At 46.6% G+C, this 23,789-nt stretch overlaps 1 protein-coding gene across 1 annotated transcript in view; it reads left to right on the top strand.

The window, feature by feature from the left end:
- MIPEP (mitochondrial intermediate peptidase) overlaps positions 1–23,789 on the top strand; it is a 137,310-nt gene that overhangs the window by 98,404 nt on the left and 15,117 nt on the right. Inside the window, exons 17-18 of the mRNA XM_061170630.1 lie at positions 13,745–13,866; positions 15,675–15,748. Coding sequence (XP_061026613.1) covers positions 13,745–13,866; positions 15,675–15,748 — 196 coding nt within the window. The remainder of the gene's footprint in view (positions 1–13,744; positions 13,867–15,674; positions 15,749–23,789) is intronic.

Genomic DNA, 23,789 nt, shown 5'->3' on the forward strand with positions numbered 1-23,789 from the left:
GAGACCTTATAGGCAAGGAGAGAATGGGATGAATATTTCAAGTGCTAAAAGAAACTGCCAACTAAGAATACTTTACCCAGCAAAGTTGTCCTTCAGAAATGAAGGTGAGATGAAGACTTTCCCTAATAAACAAGAGCTGAAGGAATTCATCACCACTAAATCTGCCTTGCATCACTAAACCTGAAAGGAATTCTTCAAGCTGAAATGAAATAAGGCTAATTAGTAACATAAAAACATACAACATATTGGTAAAGACAAGCATATGATCAGGTTCAGAATACTCAATATTGCAACATGGTGTTAACTCGAGTATAAAGGTTAGAAGACAGAAGTATTAAAAATAGCTGTTGCTATAGTAATTTGTTAATAGATACACTATATTAAAAGATGTAAATTCTGACATCAAAAACATATAAGAAGAGGAGTAAAAGGGTAAATGTTTTTATGTGATCAAAGTTAAATTGTTCTCAGTGTAAAATAGACAGTTATATCTATAACATGTTTTATGTAAACCTTATGGTAACCATAAAGCATAAACCTACAGTAGATTCAGAAAAGATAAAGAGAAGGAAATCAAAGCGTACCGCTATGGAAAATCATCAAGTTACAAAGGAAGTTAATCAGAAAAGGAAGAAGGAAACTACAAGTGAGCCAGAAAAACAATAAGATGGCATGAAAAGCTCCTTACCAATCAATAATTACTCTAAATGTAAATGGAATGCTCCAATCAAAAGGCATAGAGTGTCTAGAGGATTAAAAAAATAAAACCCAACAATAAGCTGCCTACAAAAGACTCACTTCAGCTTTAAGGACACAGACTCAAAGTGAAGGTATGGGAAAAGACGTTCATTCAAATGGAAAACAAAAGAGAGCATGGGTAGCTATACTTACGTCACACGGAAGAGACTTTGAGCCAAAAATGGTAACAAGAGACAAAAGTTATTACATAATGATAAAGCAGTCAATTCATCAAGAAAATATAACAGTCATAAATATATATGCACCTAACATCAGAGCACCTAACTATATTAAACAGATACTAACAGATCTGAAGGAAGAAATAGACAACCTTATAATAGGGGACTTCAATATCCCACTTTCAGCAATGGATAGATCATTCAGACACAAAATCAACAGGAAAATGCTGGACTTGAGCCATGTTTTATACAGATGGACCTGACATACACAGAACATTCCATTGAACAGCAGCAAGATATGCATTTTTCTCAAGTGCACGTGCAACATTCTCCAGCATAGACGATATGATAGGTCACAAAACAAGTCTTAGCAAATATAAGAAGACTGAAATCATACCAGCTATCTTTTCTGACCAAAATGCCATAAAACTAGAAATCAGTAACAGGAGGAAAGCTGGAAATTGCACAGATATGTGGAAATTAAACAACATACTCCTGGAAAACCAACAGGTCAAAGAAATCAAAAGAAAAAATTTAAAATATCTTGAAACAAAAATGGAAGCAAAACATATCAAAACTTATGGGATGCTGCAAAAGTGGTTCTAAGTGGGAAGGTTATAGCCATAAACACCTACATTTAAGAAAAAAGAAATACCTCAAATAAACAACCTGACTATAAACCTCAAGGAACTAGAAAAAGAAGAACAAAAAAAGAAAACAAAATTAAACTCAGAGTTAGCAGAAGAAAGGAATAACAAAGATGAGAGAGAAATAAATGAAATAGAGACTAAAAAGACAGTAGAAAAGATCAATGAAACTAAGAGCTGGTTTTTTGAAAAGAAAAACAAAATAGACAACTGTTAGCTACACTTAACCAAGAAAAAGCGAGAACTCAAATAATATTACAAATGAAAGAGGAGACATTACAATTGATAATACAAAAATACAAAGGATCATAAGAAGACTATGAACAATTACGCACAGATTGGACCACCCAGAAGAAATGGATAAATTCCTAGAAACATACAACCTATCAAAATCGAATCATGAAGAAATAGGAAATCTGAACCAGACCAGCTACTAGTTAGTAAGGTGATTGAATCAGGCATCAAAACTCTCCCAACAAACAAAAGCTTAGGACCAGATGGCTTCACTGTGAATTCTACCAAACATTTAAAGAAAAAAATACCAATCCTTCTCAAACTCTTACAAAAAACAGAAAAGAAGGGAACACTTTGCAAATTAATTTTACAAGACCAGCATTACTCTGATGCCAAAGCCAGACAAGGACACAAGGAAGGAAAATTAGAGACCAGTGTTCCTGATGAACATAGATGCAAAAATCCTCAACAAAATATTAACAAACCAAATTCAACAGTACATTAAAAGGACCACACACCATGATCAAGTGGAATTTATTCCAGGGATGCAAGGATGATTTAATGTCTGCAAATCAATCAGTGTAATCACCATATTAACACAATGAAGGATAAAAATTACATGATCATCTCAATAGGTTTGATGATTTGTGACCTTGGATAAGGCAGTGGTTTCTTAGATTTGACAGCTAAAGCACAAACAACCAAAAAAACCAAAAAGATAATTTGGAATCATCAAAATTTAAAAATTTGTACTCAAAGGACAGCATCAGGAAAGGGAAACGACAACTCAGAATGGGACAATAGATATCTGATGGGTATTAATCTCCAGAATACATAAAGAAGCAAAGGATTTCAATAGACATTTCTCCAAAGGAGGATACACAGATGGCCAATGAGCACAGGAAAAGATGCTCAGCAACATCAGTCCTTAAGGAAGTGCAAATCAAAACCACAATGAGATTTACCACTTTTTGCCCACTGGGATGGATATAATAACAAGAGCCAATAACAAGTGTTGGCAAGGATGTAGAGAAACTGGAGCCTTAGTACACCTCTGGTGGGGATGCAAAGTGGTGCAGCAGGTTTGGAAAACAGTTTGGCCGGTGCTCAAAGTTAACAGAGTTTCTGTATGACCCAGCAATTCCACTCCTAGGTATATACTCAGTAGAAATGAAAACATATGTCTATCCCCAGATTTGTACACTAATGTTAACAGCAGCTTTATTCATAATAGCCAAGAAGTGGAAGCAAACCAAATGTACTTTAGTCGACGTTTGGATGAATGGATATACAGATATTGTACATCCATGCAGTGGAATATTATTCTGCCATAAAAGGGAATGAAGTACTGGCACATACTACAATGTAGATGACTCTTGAAAACAGTATGCTAAGTGAAAGAGGCCAAACACAGAGTGCCAGTTACTGTATGACTCCATTTATATGAAATATTCAGAATAGGCAAATCCATAGAGACAGAAAGTAGAAGGTGGTTGTCAGGGGCTGGGGGAAGGAGTGCAGAGTGAGTGCTGGTGGGTAAGGGGTTTCTTTGGGGGATGATGAAAATTTGATAGTGGTCATGGTTGCACAACTTTGTGAATATACTAAAAATAACTTTAAAAATGTAAATTTTATGGTGTGTGAATTTTATCTGAATTTTTTGGGTTTTTTTAGAAATTTATTTATTTATTTTATTTATTTTTTTGCTGTGTTGGGTCTTCGTTTCTGTGCGAGGGCTTTCTCTAGTTGCGGCGAGCGGGGGCCACTCTTCATCGCGGTGCGCGGGCCTCTCACTGTCGTGGCCTCTCCCGTTGCGGAGCACAGGCTCCAGACGCGCAGGCTCAGTAGTTGTGGCTCACGGGCCCAGTTGCTCCACGGCATGTGGGATCTTCCCAGACCAGGGCTCGAACCCGTGTCCCCTGCATTGGCAGGCAGATTCTCAACCACTGCGCCACCAGGGAAGCCCTATCTGAATTTTTAAACAGAGCGAATGCCGGCAGCCGCCGGGGAGCAGGGCAGGGCTGTGATGGGGGACACTTGGTGGGCTGTGCTCCTTCCCACGAGGAGGACGTTGAACTGCTAGGCCAGCTGGAGGTCAGCTAGCGCAGAAGGTGTGCTGGCTGTTGTGACGTGGAGTGAGACTTAGTACCCTAGAGATTTGGAAGGAAGTAAAAGGCCATCAGTCCATTTCAGCCTTAAACAAGCCACTGCTCCCAGCTGACCCTTTGGAAGATCCCACCTTGAACTTTCAAACTCAGGAGATCTGAGAAGAAAGCCTACCCGTAGCACCTATTATTATAGCTTTGTAAAGTAATGCTAGTTGATAGTATTTTTATATGAAAGTTGTAATAATACTTAGGTGTTGATTCTTTTTATCCAACACTTGTTTTGAGTTGCAGTAGTGTGCACTGTTGGGCATTACCCAGGTTTTCCATATGTTTCAACCACAAATATAGCAGGGTTTTTTGGGGGGTTTTTTTTTTTTGGTAAGAAATTGCTAAAAGCTGTTACATCAGGAATTTTGGACATTCTTCAGACGAGATAATCGGGGAGGACTGATGACATGTTGATTGAAAGCAGGCAGCCCTGGTAATTTCAGTGGATCAGTCACGAACTTTATTTCTGTCAGTTACTCTGTACAAAATGCAGGTAGTGACACGACCTGCAGATGACATGGCATCGTGAGCCCCGGGCTGCACTTCTGTGCTGCCGCTCAAGGAACTTCTAGCAGGGGCCCAGGGCCTGCCTTCCACACGGGGCAGGGACTGCATGCTCTGGGCGGGGGGGTGTTCTTACCTCTCTGTAACTCAGTCTCATCTCACCAGGAGCATCACCCTTAGTGAGACATATTTCTTCACTGCACACGTCTACCTTTTGTATTAACACATCGTAGGCAACACAAATGAAAGTTAACAGCAGGTATACTTTTAATATGATGCAGAGGGATCTTTCACCATGTGAGTTAGGAAATGAGTTTGCAAAGTAGCAGTTATTCCAACCAAGGCAGTTGGGTACATATCTTTTGTTTTGTCACTTCAGAAATTGACTGTGTGTGTGTGTGTGTGTATAGTCAGTACATTATTTTTTTTACCTGTTGACATCTTAATAATTTCAGGGATTATTGAAACTAGTTAATTACAGAAAGAGAATTTGGACTTACAGATGTCAGTTATGTCCAGATTACAGCAGTTTGGTTCTAATATTCCTACCTTTTTACCCACTTTCTGTGACTGTCTCTTGAGGACACCGTGCTGGTCACAGTGTTGTCCCCGACTGCAGAGGATCAGGTCTGTGGCTGATAAATGGAGGCCCTGCCAGGCCGGCACAGTGCGGGCCTCTTCCCTGCTTGCCCTCGTGTAATCCGCACGGCAGCCCTGCCAGGCGGGCGCGGTCAAGGTGAGGGTCCGGGAGCCTCACAGTGATCAGTGCCAGGCCGGGTGGCCCTTGTGTAGTGTCCGCCTCCCCGGCCGCAGTGTGGCCGTGCGGGCGGCGTCCGTGAAGGCTCCCCCGTGCGTGGAGAGGTGGACGACTTTGGAGCCATCACACCAAAGCTCCCCACCCCAGGTGGGGAGCGCGAGCACGTGCGCACCTGTGGGTAAGGTGCCGGCCGCCGCTGCCGGTGTAGACGGCAAGGGCTCCAGGAGGTCCGGGAAGGAGGAAAGGCCTCTCCAGTTTTCTCTGTGGAGACTTTAGGGCACGATAAAACGCCTTTGGAACTGGGAGAGTATTTTGAAAATACGAAGCAAGTGTGTTTTCATTCCCCCGTCCGTAGATCACCTTCCCCAGCCCGTCCACAAGGATGATCCGGGTGCTGACCAGAGAATAGAGGGGAGAGGGGCACCGTGCTGGGGGCGGCAGCCCTGAGCCCAGAACTCTAGTCTGACACCGGGGACACACCGCGCCAGGACCCCAACCAGCAAGAGAGGAGGGAGCTGGCAGCACAGCCTTCCCGCTGCCGTGAGGACGCGGCGGGCTGGGGGGAGACCTCACGTGTCCCCCACCGTCGGCAGTGCCCCTTCATCACCTCTGGAGAAGGCCTCGTGGTGCAGTATCATTGGAATGGAAACGGAGGGAAGTAGGGAGGGCGCCGCACAGGTTCCTGACTGCTGGCATGCAGAGTGAGGAGGGAAAGCCAGGGCTCCAAGGGAAGCTCCCGGGTCCCTGGCCTGTTTGCTGCAGGAAGGTGCTGAGCCCTAGTCGACATCAGACGGTTCCAGGTGTCCTCCCCTCTTTGTACCTCAGCTTGATCTCACAGGAGAGGGGGCTGCCGGCCTGTAGGTTGGAGACAATAGTTACACATCTCTGAGGGTCCCTGGGAGGGGGGAAGGCGGAGCTGCAGGAGCCTCTGCTCCCACCGGTTCGATGCCGGCCCCGCCCCCGGGGTGCGGAGGCCAGGGCTGCACCCCTGCTCTTGGCTCGTCTCCCCGCCGAGGAGTTCCTGTTCTGTGTTCCCTTCTTCGTGCGCGAGCAGAAAGTCCCGTAGTCTACGAAGGACACGCCCATCTTTTCCAGTTGGCCTCCACGGTGGCCCCGCCGCCTTTGTTGAACTGCGTGGTCATGAAGACAGTAGCAGAGTCCCTCTTCTTGTTTGTTTTTTTTAATGTATGTATTATTAAGCCATTCTGACAGGTGTCACGTGATATCTCATTGTGGTTTTGATTTGCATTTCCGTAATGATTAGCGATGTTGAGAATCTTTTCGTGTACTTGTTGGCCATTTGTTTGTCTCCTTTGGAAGAAAATGTCTTCAGATCGTCTGGCCCTGTATTAAGCAGATTGTTTGTTTTATGTTGAGCTGTATGGATTCTTTACATATTTTAGATATTATATAATGATATCATATATCATTTGTTATATGATTTGCAAATATTTTCTCCCATTCCACAGGTTGCCTTTTCATTTTGTTGATGGTTTCCTTTGCTTTACAGAAGCATTTTAGTTTGATGTTGCTCAGCTTGTTTAATTTTGCTTTTGTTGCCTTTGCTTTTGGTATCAAATTGAAAAAATCACTGCCAAGGCCAATTCAAGGAGTATTTTCCTATGTTTTCTTCTTGGAGTTTTATGGATGATCCATTTTTCTAGGTTGTCCTTTTTGTTGGTGTCTAATTGTTCATGGTAGTCACCTATGATCCTTTGTATTTCTGTGGCATCAGTTGTAGTGTCTCCTCTTTCATTTCTAATTTTATTTGACTCCTTTGTGCATTTTTTTCTTAGTGAATTTAACTAAAAGTTTGTCTGTTTTGTTTAACTTTTCAAAAAACCAGCTCTTAGTTTCACTGATCTTTTCTATCGTCTTTTTAGTCTCTATTTATTTCTGCTCTGATTGTTATTTCCTTCCTTCTGCTGACTTTGGGCTTAATTTGTTCTTCTTTTTCTAGTTCCTTGAAAAGACTAAAGCTAAATGCGGCATATTGTTGGGTCTTGTTCTTAGTTTATTCAGTCCATCTGTGTCTTTTGATTGGCGAATTCAATCCGTTTACATTTAGAGTAATTATTGATAGGTACGGACTTACTGTTGCCGTTTTGTGAGTGTGTTTTGGTGGTTTTGGTACCAACACCAGAGCTTCCGGATTGTGTCTTGTCCTTGTGGAGGATCCCCTTGCTTCCCTGGGCTGCCCTCCTGACCACAGAGGCTCTCTTTTTCTGTGGAAGTCCTTATTACTTGACCACGGGTTCCTTTAAAATGAAGAATCTGCCATTTTTTCCTTGAGATGTTACAGGCAGTGGAAAAAGCAATATTAAGGAGCTTTGATTGGGAAGAAAAAACCCAGCATGTCTAGTTTCCAGTTCTGTTTATTGCTTTTCACCTAATTATCTCATTTAATTAGATTAACATTACCTTCCCATGTTTCATCTAATAAATGCATTTCCATTTGAATTGGTTACATCTTTGTACTGCTCATGATTTGCTTTTGATAGACACATACTGGTATTTCCAGGGGGTTTTAAATTTTGTTTTGCAGAGCTTTTTTTCCCCCAATATTTATATATAAATAGAATTGACGGTTAATGTTTTGTGTTACTATTAATTGCCTTAAAGAGATTTGGTCAGGTAGTTAGAAGTCATTTTTTCTTATAAGACTGGGTCTAGTCTCCTTAAAATAAGCCGTAAGTCCACCATTAGCAGAGAAAATGGTTTCTAGTTGTCATTGAGATCTTATAAAATTCTCATATTGGCACTTTGGAAATTATTCAGACTTCTATGGTAACATGAAGGAGGGGTTTGTGGCTGCTGCGTATTTTTGTATGTTGGAGAGCAGTGTTAACATTGTAACTGCTGTTCTGCTTAGGATTGGTATCATTATGCTTCAGCCACATTCTTGCCGCTGTCAGCACTGAGCCACCCGCATGTCCCTGAGTCCTCCCCCTGGTCCAGCAGTGTCAGCATTTTAACTTATTCTTAGTATAATACTCGCTTTTATATCAACTTGTATAGGGGCTTTCCTTTTTCGCTGTAAAAATAGCTATGTGGTGTGTTTTGATATGTGTTGAAGCTGACGTGATGGAAATTAATTTACAAGTTGTAGGTGTCAAATATAAACACAGGAATATGGCATGGGGATCTGCTGGGGGGCTCAGGAATTTGAAATCAAGACGGTTGCAACTTTCACATTTGTGGGGAGCAGTAGGTCCCATATTAGATACTTGGGGTGTGCAGTGCAGAGGAGCAGTGAAGCAGGGGCTCTGAATTAGAAAGACAGCCGGGTCTGAATCCTGTGTGATCGTCTGTTGGAGTATAGGCTAAGTTGCTGTGACAGAGACCCCCAAATACAGTGATTTAAGTAAGATAAAGCTCCTTTCCTCCTGCCCAGCAAGGCAGAGGGGAGCAGGTAGGGCCGGTGGGCTGGCGGCTCCTCAGCATGTGGCTTATCTGAGTCCCAGATGTGGGTCCGGTTCTCACTTCTTTAAGGGTAGCAGGAAGGGGAAGGAGGTGGAGGGCGTGAGGAGCTTTCTTTTGAAGCACCTGGTAAGTATGTTATCTCCATTCACATCGGGTTGCAGGAAGTAGGTGCACAGCCACCCTGCGCCCAGAGGAAGCCTGGAGAACAGTGGCCAAGGCCTTGCTCTAGCCGAGCGGCGGAGGGGCAGTTCTGTTTCTGAACGGACAAGGGGTACTGGGCAGTCTCTGCCGGCAGCCTTGACCAAATTACGCTTTTGAGTCTATTGTAAAATGTAAGCTGTTAAAATATCTACTGAAAATTATGAAGCATTTGTAAAAATACCTTCCTCAAAAGATATCCATGAAGACACAGGGGTATACATTTCATAAATATAGGTGCCCTTCCATATTTTCCATTTACTTCTCTTGTTAGTATTTCTGGACACAGCTCTCATGTTGAAATACATAACGGTGTTCGTTTCTATTGCCGTGGAACAAATTACCGTGCCAAGTGGCTGCAGCAGCACAAAGCTCCCGGCCCCCGCGGGTCAGGAGGCGGAGCCCCGTGTGGCCGCGCCCCGTGCTCGGGGGCCCAAGGTTGCAGTCGGGGTGTTGGCCGGGCCCACGTCTCACCTGGGGGCTTGGCTGCTTCACCTGGGTTCTCGGCAGAATTTATTTTTTTAATTATTTACCTTTGGCTGCGTCGGGTCTTCGTTGCTGCGCGCGGGCTTTCTCTAGTTGCGGCGAGCGGGGGCTACTCTTCGCTGTGGTGCATGGGCTCTAGGCACACGGGCTCAGTAGTTGTGGCGCACGGGCTTAGTTGCTCCGTGGCACGTGAGATCTTCCCGGACCAGGGCTCGAACCTGTGTCCCCTGCATTGGCAGGCGGATTCTTAACCACTGCGCCACCAGGGAAGTTGCTCGGCAGAATTCTTACCTGTGCACTTGTAGGATGGAGGTGCCCGACTTCTTGCTGCCTGTCAGCTGTTGGACACCCCTGGGCCCCAGAGGCTACCCCCAGGTCCTAAATCCCCACCCCCAGATCCCACAGGGTCCCTGCTGGTGGGCTTTCCCACCAGGGCTGCTGACCTCGGGCAACAGGAGGGTTTCTGCAGTGGGTCTGCAGCCTGGCAGACATATCAAGTAAGTAACTCGCTGTGGCTGTGACATCCCGCCTCCTTTGCCAGTTCTGGTGGTCAGAAGCAAGGCTCTGGTCCTGCCCACACTCACGGTGAGGAAATTTCACACCTGCATCCACAGAGGCCACCTGAGAGTGTGTCCACCACAACGGCTGTGTTTCATCTAAAATAAATTCTCAGTTTTATTCCAAACTGAGAATTCCTGTTTGTTTGGCATTGTTGTTTCATGGGTTTTGGTAAAATGTCAGCGGGGACTTTTTATTAAATTAGAAGTACTCGTCTATATTACTTCATGGAAAACATATATACACACACATTAAGAAAGAGAGAATACGAACCTGAGAAGGCAGGTGGGGGAGGGTCTCCTGCTCCCGACTGTGGTTAAGTGGACACTTCTGGATGCCCAGGGTTGGGTACCATAGGACATAATCCACAAGCCGACAGTATTGTGCTCGGAGAATGTGAACAGCCCGGCGGTCTGCCCACAGAGCCTAGCGCAGGAGTTTGCTGCTTTCTGTCTTGCTGTCCTTTAGTCCTGTTACAGCAGCTGCACCGTGAAGCCTGTGTGGTACTGCTGGCCCATGGCTTGTTTTGAGTCTGTGAAACTTGACAGAGATTGAATCACACATGAGGAAACACCACACAGATGCCGTACATTTGGTGCCAAAACTAGCCTCAGAAGTCTTAACTGTCATATAATGTAGTCAAAGAATTCTTTAAAAAAAAAAACAAAAAAAAAAACTATTTTTAATAGCCTGAGATCCAAAATGTGTTTGTAGCGCTGGGACGTCCTCTTGCTTGTGATCTGGATGTGATTCCTCATCTCAGTCCAAAGTCCAGTCTGTCGGGAACACGGAGCATCGCTGTGACGGAATCCTGCAGTGTCCGTCCATCTGTCCACCTGTCCGTCCACCCGTCCAGCAGACAGCTGTTGCGTTCCTGCTGTGCCCCAGGCCCCGCGCTGGCCCCACGCCAGACACAGGCACGGCCTCGTGGACCTTGCGCTGAAGGAAACTTCAGTTCTGTGTGACCCAAAGCCAGAAAGCAGTGATGTCGTTTCTGTTCTCATGTGGTTTAATATTCTAGTAATAAGATTGTTTTACAATTTTAGTTAAATGCACTTATCCACGTGTAACTGGAAGTGGAGAAACGACGTGCTATTTGAGAGGATGATTAGAAATGATTAGCTCGGTCATTCAACTTCTAACATGTAGCTGCTGGGTGCTGGCTCTGCACGAGCCCCTCATCTAGGTCTGAAACTGAAAACAGGTGTAAGTAACGGCTGCTTTGCTCCTTTCCATCCCTGGGCCCGTCTCTGATGTGGACGGACGAGTGTCGTGGGTGAGAACAGGGCTGTAGTGGATGGGGATCCTCGGAGGGCCCCCCCCCCAGGGTTCCAGCTGGTGACTCTGCGCTCGCGGGGCCCCGGCCGCGCTCCTGCTCCCGCTCCAAGTTCTTGTCTTACGTCCGGATCACAGAGATCGTCTCACTCAGGACAGACAGACGGAGGGCTCGCGTTAGGATGGGACGGCCCACACCTCTAGTCAGAACAGAAGAGAAACTGCAAAGGCTTCTGAGTCCTTTGTCCTTTTTTTTTTTTTAATTTTTATTTATTTTATTTATTCATTTATGGCTGTGTTGGGTCTTCGTTTCTGTGTGAGGGCTTTCTCCAGTTGTGGCAAGTGAGGTCCTCTCTTCATCGCGGTGCGCGGGCCTCTCACTATCGCGGCCTCTCTTGTTGCGGAGCACAGGCTCCAGACGCGCAGGCTCAGTAGTTGTGGCTCACGGGCCTAGTTGCTCCGCGGCATGTGGGATCCTCCCAGACCAGGGCTCGAACCCGTGTTCCCTGCATTGGCAGGCAGATTCTCAACCACTGCGCCACCAGGGAAGCCCGAGTCCTTTGTTCTTAAGACCAGCTCCTCACCTGGCGCTTCAAAGGACAGGTGAAAACTTTTGTTCATCTGGCAAAGGTCCCTTTCGGAAGAAGGAAACTTGGAGATAAAAGGAAGAGGATGACATAATTCCAGAGCTTAAAATGAGATGCTGTCTATTATTTTTCCAGGTGAATGAGTGGAGTGGTAACAAGGACTTAACATTAGGCTGAATTATCAGGAGTTCAGCTATGTGTGGTCAAACAGCAATGGGACTGTAGGTCTTAGTGTGCCATAAACTTACAGACCGCTGATGAAAGGTGTCAGGTGGTATAATTTATTTGGCATGTCTTGAGGTATGGAAATCTGTAATCTAAGCACAAGACAGCAAGGTGTGCGCCATGCCTGAGTAGCTCTGTCCAGGTGGGAGGCTGGTGGGAGGCAGACGCCGTGGACTCTCTGTGTCCAGGTATCCAGGTGTGGATCCTGCCAGGCGAGCTGCAGGGCCTCGGCACCTCTGCTCTGCTGGTGGCAGCACCTGTGCCTGGGGGTCTGGTTACTGTGACAGCCTCACGAGTGTACCGCCCAGCACCAGCGGTGGCCGTGTGGAGTCGGAGACCACCGCCCTGGGTTGTGGTGCCCCGCCCCTGGGGTCTCGCCTTCACAGAGGGCAGGGCGAGGTGTCCCACACAGACGGAGGGACACAGCCCCTTGCTTCCAGTCGCATCCCGGTTGGAAAGGGGAGGGTGGATCCCGAGGGTTCCCGTTCCCTCCGCCAGACCCCCTCCTGTTCCAGCTCTAGCTTGAGAGCTGGCCTGCCTGCCCCACGCCCAGCCCAGGCTGAGCGCCCTCGTGAGGTGCTGGACACCACTCAGAGCGCCGGGCTCCGGGACTCCACCGCCGGGCCCCTGTGTGCCACGTGGGGGACGTCGAGGTGTCCTCGGATCCGCCGTCCCGCTGTCAGCAGGGAACTGTCTGTTGGCTTATAGTTTGTGGCTTAATCAGTTAGGTGGAAATTGTTTATCTGGTTAAACATTTGTGGTGATTAAACTTTATACTTTATCTTCCAGGGGGTGAAAAGATTTATTAGATAATGATTACCTTAGTTTAAAAACTTAGGCTTCAATTTTTTTTTCCTAAAAATTTTACCGTCAGCTAAAGCACACATTAAAAGACAGTAGAGTATTACTGCGTGTCAGATTTGTTTCAGTAAAGTAAAAATTTTTAAGTTACATCCGTGTCATTTGAGGATGATGGCTTCTGTAATTCTGGCTTTTCTAGCAGTGGTGCCATGACTGTGCTGTGGGCAGCTTATGCCTTTGCACTTGGATACCCTCTTCCTACTAACCACCCAGAACGTACTTGTTTTCAGCTTTTAGGTCCAGAAAAAGAACAGCATTTGCAGGAAAAGAGTCTTCCAGCGGGAGGGTGTTCTTCCCCGGGAACTCACGTGGCCTTTCTTACAGTAACGACATCACCGTCCTCAAAAAGAACGGCACCCAGTGCCAGGCCAGAGCGCCCTCTCCCGACCCAGCGGCCAGGCTTCCCAGCAGGCCGGAATCGTGGGACACGCGTGCTGCCCCGTTACTGATGCTACGCCGCGTGTCTGGGCGTCCTCCCTCTGTTTCTGCCAGACACGAGTCCAGTGGCAGTGAACTTGTACAAAACAGTCGGGTGTCAGGGTAGGTTCTCCTGAGGCCGCCTTCCTGCCCTGTCCTGGTGTGGTCTCCCCCCGTCGTACGGGGACCTACGTATCCAGCCCTGGTGGCCTAGGGCCGCCCCGGCAGCCTCATTTTACCTCCATCACCTCTCTAGAGGCCCGTCTCCACAAACAGTCTCACTCCGAGGGCCTGGGGATCGGGGCTCAGCATGAGGGTTTTGAGGGGACTCACTGCAGCCCTCACAGTGTGCACCACGTGAAAAGTGACCACCCGTGCGGGACGCCCCCGAGGGTGCCACGTAATGGGCACGTCTGCGGTTCCTGTGTGCCTCCCTGCGCTGGGCCCGCACGGCGTCTGGATGCAGCCTCACCGCCTCCTGTGCCCTTTCTGTCCGCAGGCCTGGCAGCTGCGCTTCAGCCACCTCGTGGGCTACGGTGCCAAATACTACTCCTACCTGGTGTCCCGGGCAGTGGCGTCCATGGTCTGGAGGGAGTGCTTTCTCCGGGATCCGTTTAACAGGTAAAAAGACGGGGGTTTCACGGCCTGCTGCACCCCCGCAGAACGCCGGGGCTGCTGTGCACCTGGGCCTCCTCCCCAGCGGGAGCCCGGGGAAGCCGGCTTCTGGTTCCACGGGTCCTTAGAAGGAGCTTCCTTTGAAAGCACTAAGTGAGACCTGGTCTCACAGTCGTTCAGAGCGGTCTGTCTGCACCGCACAGGTCGCACAGTCAGGCGGCCTCACTGCACAGGTTGAGGCTCGTGGTCCCTTAGATGCCGGGAGCACCCTCGAGCTTCCCACGCAGGTTATTACGTTAGTCCCAGCAGCCTTGGCGGAGCAGGAGTTTTCATAAGAGGAAACTGAGGCTCAGAGGGGGTGATTTGTTCAAGGCTTCACAGCAAACGACCTGGACTAAGATGAGAACCAGGTCTGCTAATTCCTGGTCCCTTCTGCCCCCCACCCCCACCCCACCCCCTCAGCTCTTCATGTCATTTGGCGAAGGCTTGGGTTTTCTCAGCAGTTAATCATCACATTCAATTCCAGGATCTTTTGAACTTGAGTCTGACGTAATCGAATGTTTAAATGTTTTGCAGCTCGGTGCCCACATGCTGCTGTGTCTTCCAGCCTCTGCGAACTGTAGACACTTGGTCTGCTTTTTAAATTTTTATTATTTTCAAAGGCTCTGAAGCCAAAATTGAGTACCATAAATCAATTCTGGGGATTATAATTCTTTACTGAAGATTTCTATAAAATAGGCAAAATACTATCTTGTTTAAAGGAATCACGCTTTACTAGAAAACCACATACTTTTAAATACATGTATTCCCCAGTATTTATATCTTGTTTACGTATGCATTCTCGCCTAGACATGCAGTTGCTATACTTTTATGGGCATGTAAAAGTAAGCTAGTAAAAATACTCAGGGGACGAGAACATTTCTAACCTCTACCAAAAGATCCTTTTTGATCCCCGTTCTGAGAAGTCTCCCGGTTGGAAGCAGCAGAGCTGAGGCCAGGCGGGGCCTCTCAGCTGCCCTGTCCACGCTCCCTGCCTCGGGGCCCACGGTGCCTCAGTGCTCACTTCAGGGTGGAGCCAGGATTAGCGTTTGATGTCATCCTGTTTCTGAGAGTGAAGTGCTGGCAACATTTCCGATTAGAGACCACGTTCACAAAACTGCCCACGTAAAGACCCTCCAGAAATAGTGGAATGAAAACATACTTTATTTAACTTCAGTTATTTGCATTAAAGGAATTGCATTTTCTATGTAAAAAAAGAGAGTAGCCATTAATTTAGAGAATTTCTGTCTAGCCTTCGAGTGTTACGGACACTGTTCCTTATTGAATCCAGCTGATGAAGAGCAGCACGGAGCGAAAGTGTCCTCTGTTATCCTTAGCCAAGGCTTCCTGGCGTAATTAACCCTCTCCTGACAGCTTTTGTGGCTTTACTCTTAGGTCAGAGTGTTATTTTTCTCTCTGTTGGGTGCCATTTCAAATTCTTTTTTGAGAGAAGAGCATAAATGATTTCAAATCTCACTTTAAAATAATCCTAAAGATGATGGAGAATGGGGTATGATTTTCTGCTTGTTCTGTACCACATAAACTAAACGATCCTTTCTAGAAAGAGCATGCTTGCTCTTATAGTAAATATATCACCGCTGGTCTGTCTTAGTAGAGTAGGTTAAAAATTTTAAAATGGGAATGAGATTTTTAGAAGCCAGAAGATAATGAAGGGCAGCTTCTCTGAACTTGACATCAGTGTGGCTTCATCTGGGGGACTCCGGCGGCTGTGGCTGGGTGCGTGCAGGCTCCAGTGACAGTTCTCTCCTCCCCAGGGCGGCGGGGGAGCGCTACCGCCGGGAGATGCTGGCGCACGGCGGGGGCAAGGAGCCCCTGCTCATGGTGCAAGGTAAGCCAACGTGAGATGCGCTTTTTTTTTTTTTTTTTTTTAAGGTTTACGTGTTAACATTAGCACTTTGGGTTTTGTTTCGTGTCATCTGTAATGAAAGATGTTTCCTATTTTGTCTGTTTTTTCTTTTAAAGACGTGACGCTTCAGCTGTGCACTTTGTTCTGAGCATCTGTTTCATTGTGTCCCAAATAAGTTAGTGACTGTGATTTATTTAGATTGAGAAAAAATTTCAGGCTTTAACTCTCAAAGTGTTACTAACACTCTAATAGGAAACTGTTAAGTTACTGTAAATTCTCAGAAAATTTGCCTTCAGATTTTAATAGGTTACAGTGTGTTTCTCTGGCCTAAAGAACTCATTTCTTATTCCCTTATGAAAGCCTAGCAATACATTTGTTAGAAATTCCAAGGCATCAGGGTGGATTTTTTACTTAAAAAATTAGAACCTAATTTCAGTCTTCTTAGACATCTCACGATGCTTGTTTTCCTATGTGTTTTGGATAATTTTTTAAGTATTTCCACTGAAAATTTACTTGTGAACGGAAGTGACCGTCATGATGTTTCTTAGAATGTCCTCACAAATATTTCAAGGAAATGTGGGTGATGTTGGGTGCTCTCAGGATGCCGGCATTTCTATGCAGCTGGTCCCTCTGACTATCCGATGGAAGTGCATTTAGGAGATGACTCCCAGTCTTAGGGGAATGCTGTCTTCCTAGTGGTAACGGAGCAGTTCTGCTCATGATGGGTTGAGGTGACGTCCCTTGTGCACATCTGTTGCACCTGCTGTCCTCTCGGGCAGGGCTGTAGCTGCTCATTCATCCAGCCCAGTGGCCAAGAGCTGCTGACATGCCAGGCACTGGAGGTGACAAAATCCCGCTGGGGACCTCGATTCCGTCAGCTTTTCTGGGAGGGTTTGTTCGTCCAGGCTCGGTCTGCCCACTGCCGCAGGCAGTGTATAAAGCGGGCCAGCCAGCCTAGACTGCCTGCAGTTTCCTGTAGCCCAGCCCCGCTGTGCTTTGGGGGTGACGCCCTGGTCTCCCATCAGTGATTGTGCCTCGGGGTCACCCTCTCGATGAGGAGGCTTGTGATGCCCCCCACTTCTCTGGCCGATCCTGCCGGCCCTCGTTGAATTCTGCCACGTCCAGTCACTGTTCTAAATGGGTTTCGTGTACTGATTGATGGAATCTTCCAGCAACCCTCTGAGGTGGGGTGATCCGTACCCTCCTACCGACGGTGGAACAGCTCAGGTCCCGGCCCTGTGGTGCAGCAGAGACAGAGGGAGCCCCACCAGGACTGGAGCCTGGGACTTGCGACCACAGGGCCGGGGCTCTGAGCAGCTCCCTGGGTAGGACTGCCGGCCGCAGGCCCCTTGTGGACTCGGGAACAGTGCAATTACTTGGCTCGTGATGGTCTACATGGCGCCCTTTGGGCTGGTAGTTTGTGGTGCTGCGTGGACAGCCCGCTGTGAGTGGGGGCAGAAGAGGCTCCAGGGTTCGTTCTCATGCGGATGTCCTGGTGGGAAAGCTCTCTCAGCAGCGGTGCTTAGTTTATCCTTCCTGACACCAGGGTCTAAACGCCGTCTGCACATAAATATTAGCTTCCATATGGCTCCAGCAAAAGAAAAATATTAAATCCTTTTCAGCGTTTGTCTTTTGGTTGGTATATTTTTCTACTCTGCTTCCAAGATGGTTGTATCATCTCTCTGGAAATTCTGTTCTTCATATGAAACATTTTTGTGTGAAGAAAAAATATTTTTCCACACTGAAACTCACACTCATGAGAGAAAAACAAGCCTGTGGTTGAAACTAGAAATGAGAACGTATTCAGATGGCAGCTAACAGCGGCGATAGAACTGCTTGGCTTGTAAGTGGTACCACTGTCCTTAAGGTTGTTCTGCCGGACCTCCTTAATTCACGGGATCCGTTACACGGCGGATGAATGGGGCCACGCCAGTTGTCACTCCGTAGGGTTGGGTTTGTAAGACAAGATCAGCAGTGGCGTCCCCTCTTCCTGTGTGCGACCGGCCAGCCTGCACCCCCAAAGCAGGAGCGTCCTGCATGACGGCTCATAGCATCGGGGTGGCCCTAGGAGGAGTGACTGTGAAATTACTCAGCGTCGTGATATGAAAGCATAAACATTCTAGTTGGTATTATTCCTTTTATGAAAATGTAATTTTTAAAGGTGCTTCATCTGTTTTATTTAACTACTTACTAGGTAAATGTAAAGAATTATATTAAGTAGCAGAAGGTAAAGAAACAGAATCCGTACCTCTGTGAGCAGATGCCACCTCTGTTGACGTCCTTACTTAAGACACAGCATTTCAGGTGAACGTGGAGCCTTTCCTTAGAGTCAGGATGCCGTGCGTCCTGCGGGTGCTCTTTGTACGATCTACTCAAACGCAACAGTGCTTTTGATCTTTGGACGATAAACACCTCACAGGTGAGCCTTGAGCTTGCTCGCCTTTTTTAGAGTCACTGTCAGGTCTGAAGGGAGCGCCGCCCCCCGCCCCCGGCACGCAGCCTCCTCGCCCCGCGCTGACTCCTACCTCCGTGCCCGGGAGCCTCGGGGAAGCTCCACGTGCGGCAACACAGACTTTTCTTAAAGGGCCTATAGTGTTTTCCTCTCAAAACTCTAAACACCATTGGAAGAAAACAAAATAGTGGTTAAGAAAGTATTTCCTTCCTCGGGGGGCGGGGTGGGGGAGCGGTCACATCGCACGGTAAAACAGAATTGGATTTGCAGTTGCCAGCTCCGGTACTTGCCAGCTCCGGTACTTACCAAATTCCTCGACCAAGTCGATTGCCCTAAGGGACACAAAATGTGATTTGACTTCAAAACACTTCTTTCTAATCTGCAGGTTGAAATTGTGTCCTTATCTAGTTTGAAACACATCCATAGCACATATAAGGATGTTATAAGCAGAATATTCAGTTACTTAATCCTCCACTAAAACAAAGGTGGCAACACACCTGACTGAATTCAACTCTCCTAATTGCCGAGGATCCTGGGGTGAGTTGAACTCTTTGTACATTCCATACAGTGTTTTCTGGTTTAAGTATCACATTTCTTAGTAATAAGAGAACTTAGTTTTTGCTTAAAATAAACCAGGATGATACGACATTTTCATTCATTTTGCCATTTTTAAAAACATACTAGAAAACTTTTTAGGTGTGCTGCAGTGACCACGACCCAGAGTTCAGTTTCTGCAGAACCATTTCAGAAAATGAATGTCTCTCTAGAAAGATAAACATACAGTGAGTTTGTAACAAGGAGGTGGAAATACCTGGTACCCACCTGGAACAAGAATTGTTTCTACCACAGCAGGTAGAAGAGGGGGATTATACAGCTTTTGGGGGTCGGAGCTGTATTATTTCAGCAGTTCAAGAACAACAAGTGAAGTCCCTGCAGGAGGTTACCTCTTCCATTGTAGACCGCTTTATCTTTCTTTTACGTTATCCAAAATTCTTGAGTAAATGGCCCTTGTTGAGTTTTTAGGTTCAGATGTTACTTATCTTTAAATAACTAGGAAAAAACCAACACATTGAAAAATCTCCGCTTGCCAGGTGCTTCCTGCTTTGCTACTCATTTAATCCCTCTAAAGTAGGTCTTATTTCCCCATTTCCATAGATAACGAGGCTCATTCTCCTCCCTGCCGCCTTCCTCCCGATGCCCGCGTCTTCCTCGGTTGATCTTTGAAGGCTGACTTGAGACTGAGTTGGTCTTTAGAATGTGAAGATGTCAGTGGCCTGAGCCTTGAGGCCTCAGTGATCCCCAAAGTTTGTGTGTGTTTTTAATGTCACATCCTAACTATTCCCATTGACACTGGCGAGGCCTGCCTGACATCCACTGACGAGCAGTAAAATTTTCCGTAATCTGTTTTTATATAAGCTCTTTAGACTTCGTGGCAAAGCTATCAACTTGGTTCACGATCACTTTTAGTCACAGTCGTTCCCATGGGATGATTCTCACCACAGCCGCGTAAGCACGGTGCCCGCCGAGTTTCACATTTCCGCCTCTGGTTATGGATCCTGTGTGCTCTCGCCTGCAGCCTTGGCACAAAGAATTTTGTGGGGAAAGGAAAGGTTAAAGCCCAAGATTTTAGCGTTCCAAGTGGTTATTTTTAAATATTAAACAACTTTATTTCTGTTCTCCTTTCCAGAAAAGAAACTCTTAGCTTTATGACTTTTGGCCAAAAGCAGTATGCAAGTAGAGATATAACATTATAACTTAACAGAGTTTTAAAAAGGACGAAACATCAGATAAGATGAAAAGAAATCGTAGATAAATTCTCAGCGAAGCTCCCTTCAGTCTGTTTTTCTGTGTTGCCAGACTGACTTGTGGAACCAAAGTCTAGAAGCCCCAGGCCTCACCGTAAGCTGATTAAAATCGCAAGAGCTCACACTTCTGCAGAGCTTCGTGGCTTTCAAAACTCATTCGTCGTTGCCATAACTATCCTATATCATCTCTTCTTACTACATAGTACTCTTATTCAAGAAACAAGTCAGAAATTTGTGGTGTATATTCCAAACGGTCACCCTTGTCCCCCAAGGAGATTACTACAAGCAGTGTACAATGATAACTTCTCTCCTTGGTCCTAGGAGCAGGGAGCACCCAGAGCTTGGTTTGACACCTTCTCCCCTGGAGGAAGCAGGGCTCCTTGGGGGAAGGGCTGATTCCAGGGCTGGCCTGCAGCATCCTGCAGCACAAGGAAGGAGGAAGGCGCTCAGGAATGCACACGAGGATGGGCATGTGTGTCAGGGGGGACAGGCTCCCACTATAAACGAACCCTCAACAGCCAAAACTTCAACAATTTGAGCAAAAAAGTAAATAAGGCAGCATTGAGATATAACACAAAGTATAAAGTGTGTATCCATGAGCCCGCCCTGATAGGAATGATTGAATGAATCAGCAGGGCAGACCTCCCGTGCAGGAGAGTTCAGATGGCTTCTGTAGGTGCCCCCCACCCCCCCGAGTGTGGGCCACACGGTGACCTCCCCCTTTCATACCGTGCTCTGGAAGGAAGGGAGAGCGACTTGACATGCAACACTGCCTCGGCCAGGTGTTCAGGGTCAGCACCGGCAAGGCGAGTCGTGTTGTCACGACCCTTGGTGTGATGAGAAGGGCACCTCACCTCTGGGGTCTTCCTTGCCAGGTCATCACAGACAAGGGGCACCAGAGTGGAGCCTCGGCTCTCGGAGGGGAGGAGACGGCTAGGCCCGCGCTGTGCCCCGGCACCTGCAGCAGGGTGTGCCGTGCGCACCGTCCGTGGGCACCTGCTGCGTTAATGCACACTTAAGTGTTTGTTTGCGAGAGTTTACCTGGAAGGGCAGATATCTCCTGTGCCATTAACAAGGTGATTGTGGGGGATCCAACAAGATGGTGGAACAGAGGAGGCCATGGAGCCACCTTCCCCGAGCAACACATCAAAAACACATCTGTGTGTGGAACGAGTCTCACTGAAAACTAACTGGAAACTGGCAGAAGGACTCCTGTACAACCAAGGCTGTAACGGGGTAGGAAAGGAAGAAAAGCGATCAGGTCTGGACCTGTGGCCCTGGGAGGGGACTCAGAGGAAAAGAGAGATGGCACAGGCAGAGACCTGCTCTGGGCAGTGAGCAGTGAGAGCCACAGACTGGGCACCTCTGTCCTGGCATCCAGCACAGGGCAGACGAGCCCCGAGGCACAGAGGAAAGGGCGGGTTGAAGGCTGCTCTGGTGCCTGCCAGGTTTCCGACGGCCGCCTCGGCGCACGCTCCAGCCTCGCATACTCCACGTCACAGGGCAGCACAGGGTCTACGGCAGAGGACTCACGTGGGACCCAGAGGCCACCGGGGCCAGGACAGAGCCTGGACAGGGTGTTGGCAGCTACCCGAGCCGTCCCCCTGAAGCCCAGAACTCTGACAGCAGCTGCTCCGCCACAGCTCACAGCCCAGTGTGCACTGAGGCTCCACGCGGGCCCCATCCACCCTGCAGTGCGGCCCTACACGGGCAGGGGCGGCTGTGAGGGACAAAGGGGACTTTCGCCTGAGGCTTTCTCCACAGAGCCAGGGAACACGGCGGGCACTGCACAGGCCATGCGTCAGAGACAGCCCAGACCTCTGGCTGCAGCCAGCGTGTGCTGACAGCCTGCACAGTCCCCCTTGCTTCAGCATCCCTGCCTCTGCAGCAAGGGTCCCAGTGTAGGGAGCAGGGAAAGCACACACGTACAGGGAACAGAGCCAGCCCAGGCCTGACCCTTGGGGCCAGATCCCATCCCCAATAGGGCAGTGATGGCCACTGAGCAGAAGGGAGGTCTTGCTTCACACCCAGCTCCAGCTCTAGCCCCTCCACCCCCAGCCCTACCCCCTACCGAGGTGATAGCTCCCAGCACCCCCTGAGGAAGACATGACTTGTGTCCACATCAGATCCAGTTTTCCCACCAAAGGCATTAGACACACACAGTCTGTATAGGGCCAGTCCCTCATAAGAACGTGGTCCCATCAAGACCACGATAGGAAACTGTTGCACCTAAATTCATAGAGGCAGAGGAATTGCTCTCAATTGAAATAATAAGAGAAAACCCCTGAAAAAAGTAATAAAACAAATAATTTATCAGATAAAGAATTGAAAGCATTCGTAATAAAATTGTTAACTGAATTAGAGAAAAGAATACATGAGCACAGTGCGAGTTTTAACAAGGAACTAGGAAATATGAAAAAGACCCAATCAGAAATGAAGAATTCAATAACTGAAATCAAAAAACACACTAGAAGGAATGAATAGCAGACTAAGTGATACAGAAGAACACTTAAGGGATCTGGAAGATATAATAATGGAAATCACCTGACCAGTACAACAAAATGACAAACAAATGTAAAAAAAATTTAAAAAGGTTAAGAGCTCTCTGGATAACATTAAGCGTACCAACATTCACATTATAGGGGGTCCCAGAAGAGAGAAAAGGGTATTGAAAATGTATTTGAAGAAATTATGGCTGAAAACTTCCCAAACCTGAAGAAGGAAACGGATATCCAGATACAGAAGCACAGAGGGTCCCAAACAAGATAAACCCAAACAGACCCACACCAAGACATTATAATTAAAATGGCAAGAAAAGAGAGAAGCCTAAAGGCAGCAGCAAGAAAAAAATAGTCATATACAAGGGAATTCCCATAAGGCTACCAGCTGATTTCTCTGCAGAAACTTTGCAGGCCAGAAGAGAGTGGCATGATATATTCAAAGTGCTGAAAGGGAAAAGCCTGCAACCTAGGATACTCTACCCAGCAAGATTTTCATTTAGAATCTAAGGAGAGAGAACTTCTCAGACAAGCAAAAACTAAGAGTTCATCAATGCTAAATCTACCCCAAAAGAAATATTAAAGAGTCTTCTCTAAGTGGAAAAGAAGAATCTACAGGAAAGGGAAAACTCCAATAGGAAAGGCAAATCTATAGTAAGGACTGAGGATCAACCACTTAAATAAGCCAGTACAAAGATTAAAAGACCAAAAAAATGTAAAAGCAACTATAACAATAATAAGCAGTTAAGTGATAAACATGAAATATAAAGTATGACATCAGAATCACAAAATGGGGGGGAGGAGTAAAAAATGTGGATCTTCTAGAATATGAAGTTAAATGACTATCAGTTTCAAACAAGTAGGTAAAATTATAGATCAATATATATATAAACCCCATGGTAATCACAAATCAAAAACCTACAATAGATACACAAAAACTAAAAAGAAAGGAAAACAAGCATACTACTAAAGAAAATCATCAAACCACAAGGGAAAAAACAAAAAGAAGAAATGAACAGAGAAGAACTAAAAAAAGCAACTGGAAAACAAGGGAAAAAATGGCAGTAAGTACATACCTATCAGTAATTACTTTAAATGTCAATGGACTAAATGCTCTGATCAAAAGACATACGGTGGCTGATTGGATAAAAAAAAAACAAGACCCTTCTATATGCTGCCTACAAGAGACTTACTTCAGAGCTAAAGACACACATACTGAAAGTGAGGGGATGAAAAAAGATATTTCATGCAAACAGAAATGACAAGAC

This window comes from Eubalaena glacialis, chromosome 16 (genome assembly GCF_028564815.1).
Source record: "Eubalaena glacialis isolate mEubGla1 chromosome 16, mEubGla1.1.hap2.+ XY, whole genome shotgun sequence".
Classification (NCBI taxonomy): domain Eukaryota; kingdom Metazoa; phylum Chordata; class Mammalia; order Artiodactyla; family Balaenidae; genus Eubalaena; species Eubalaena glacialis.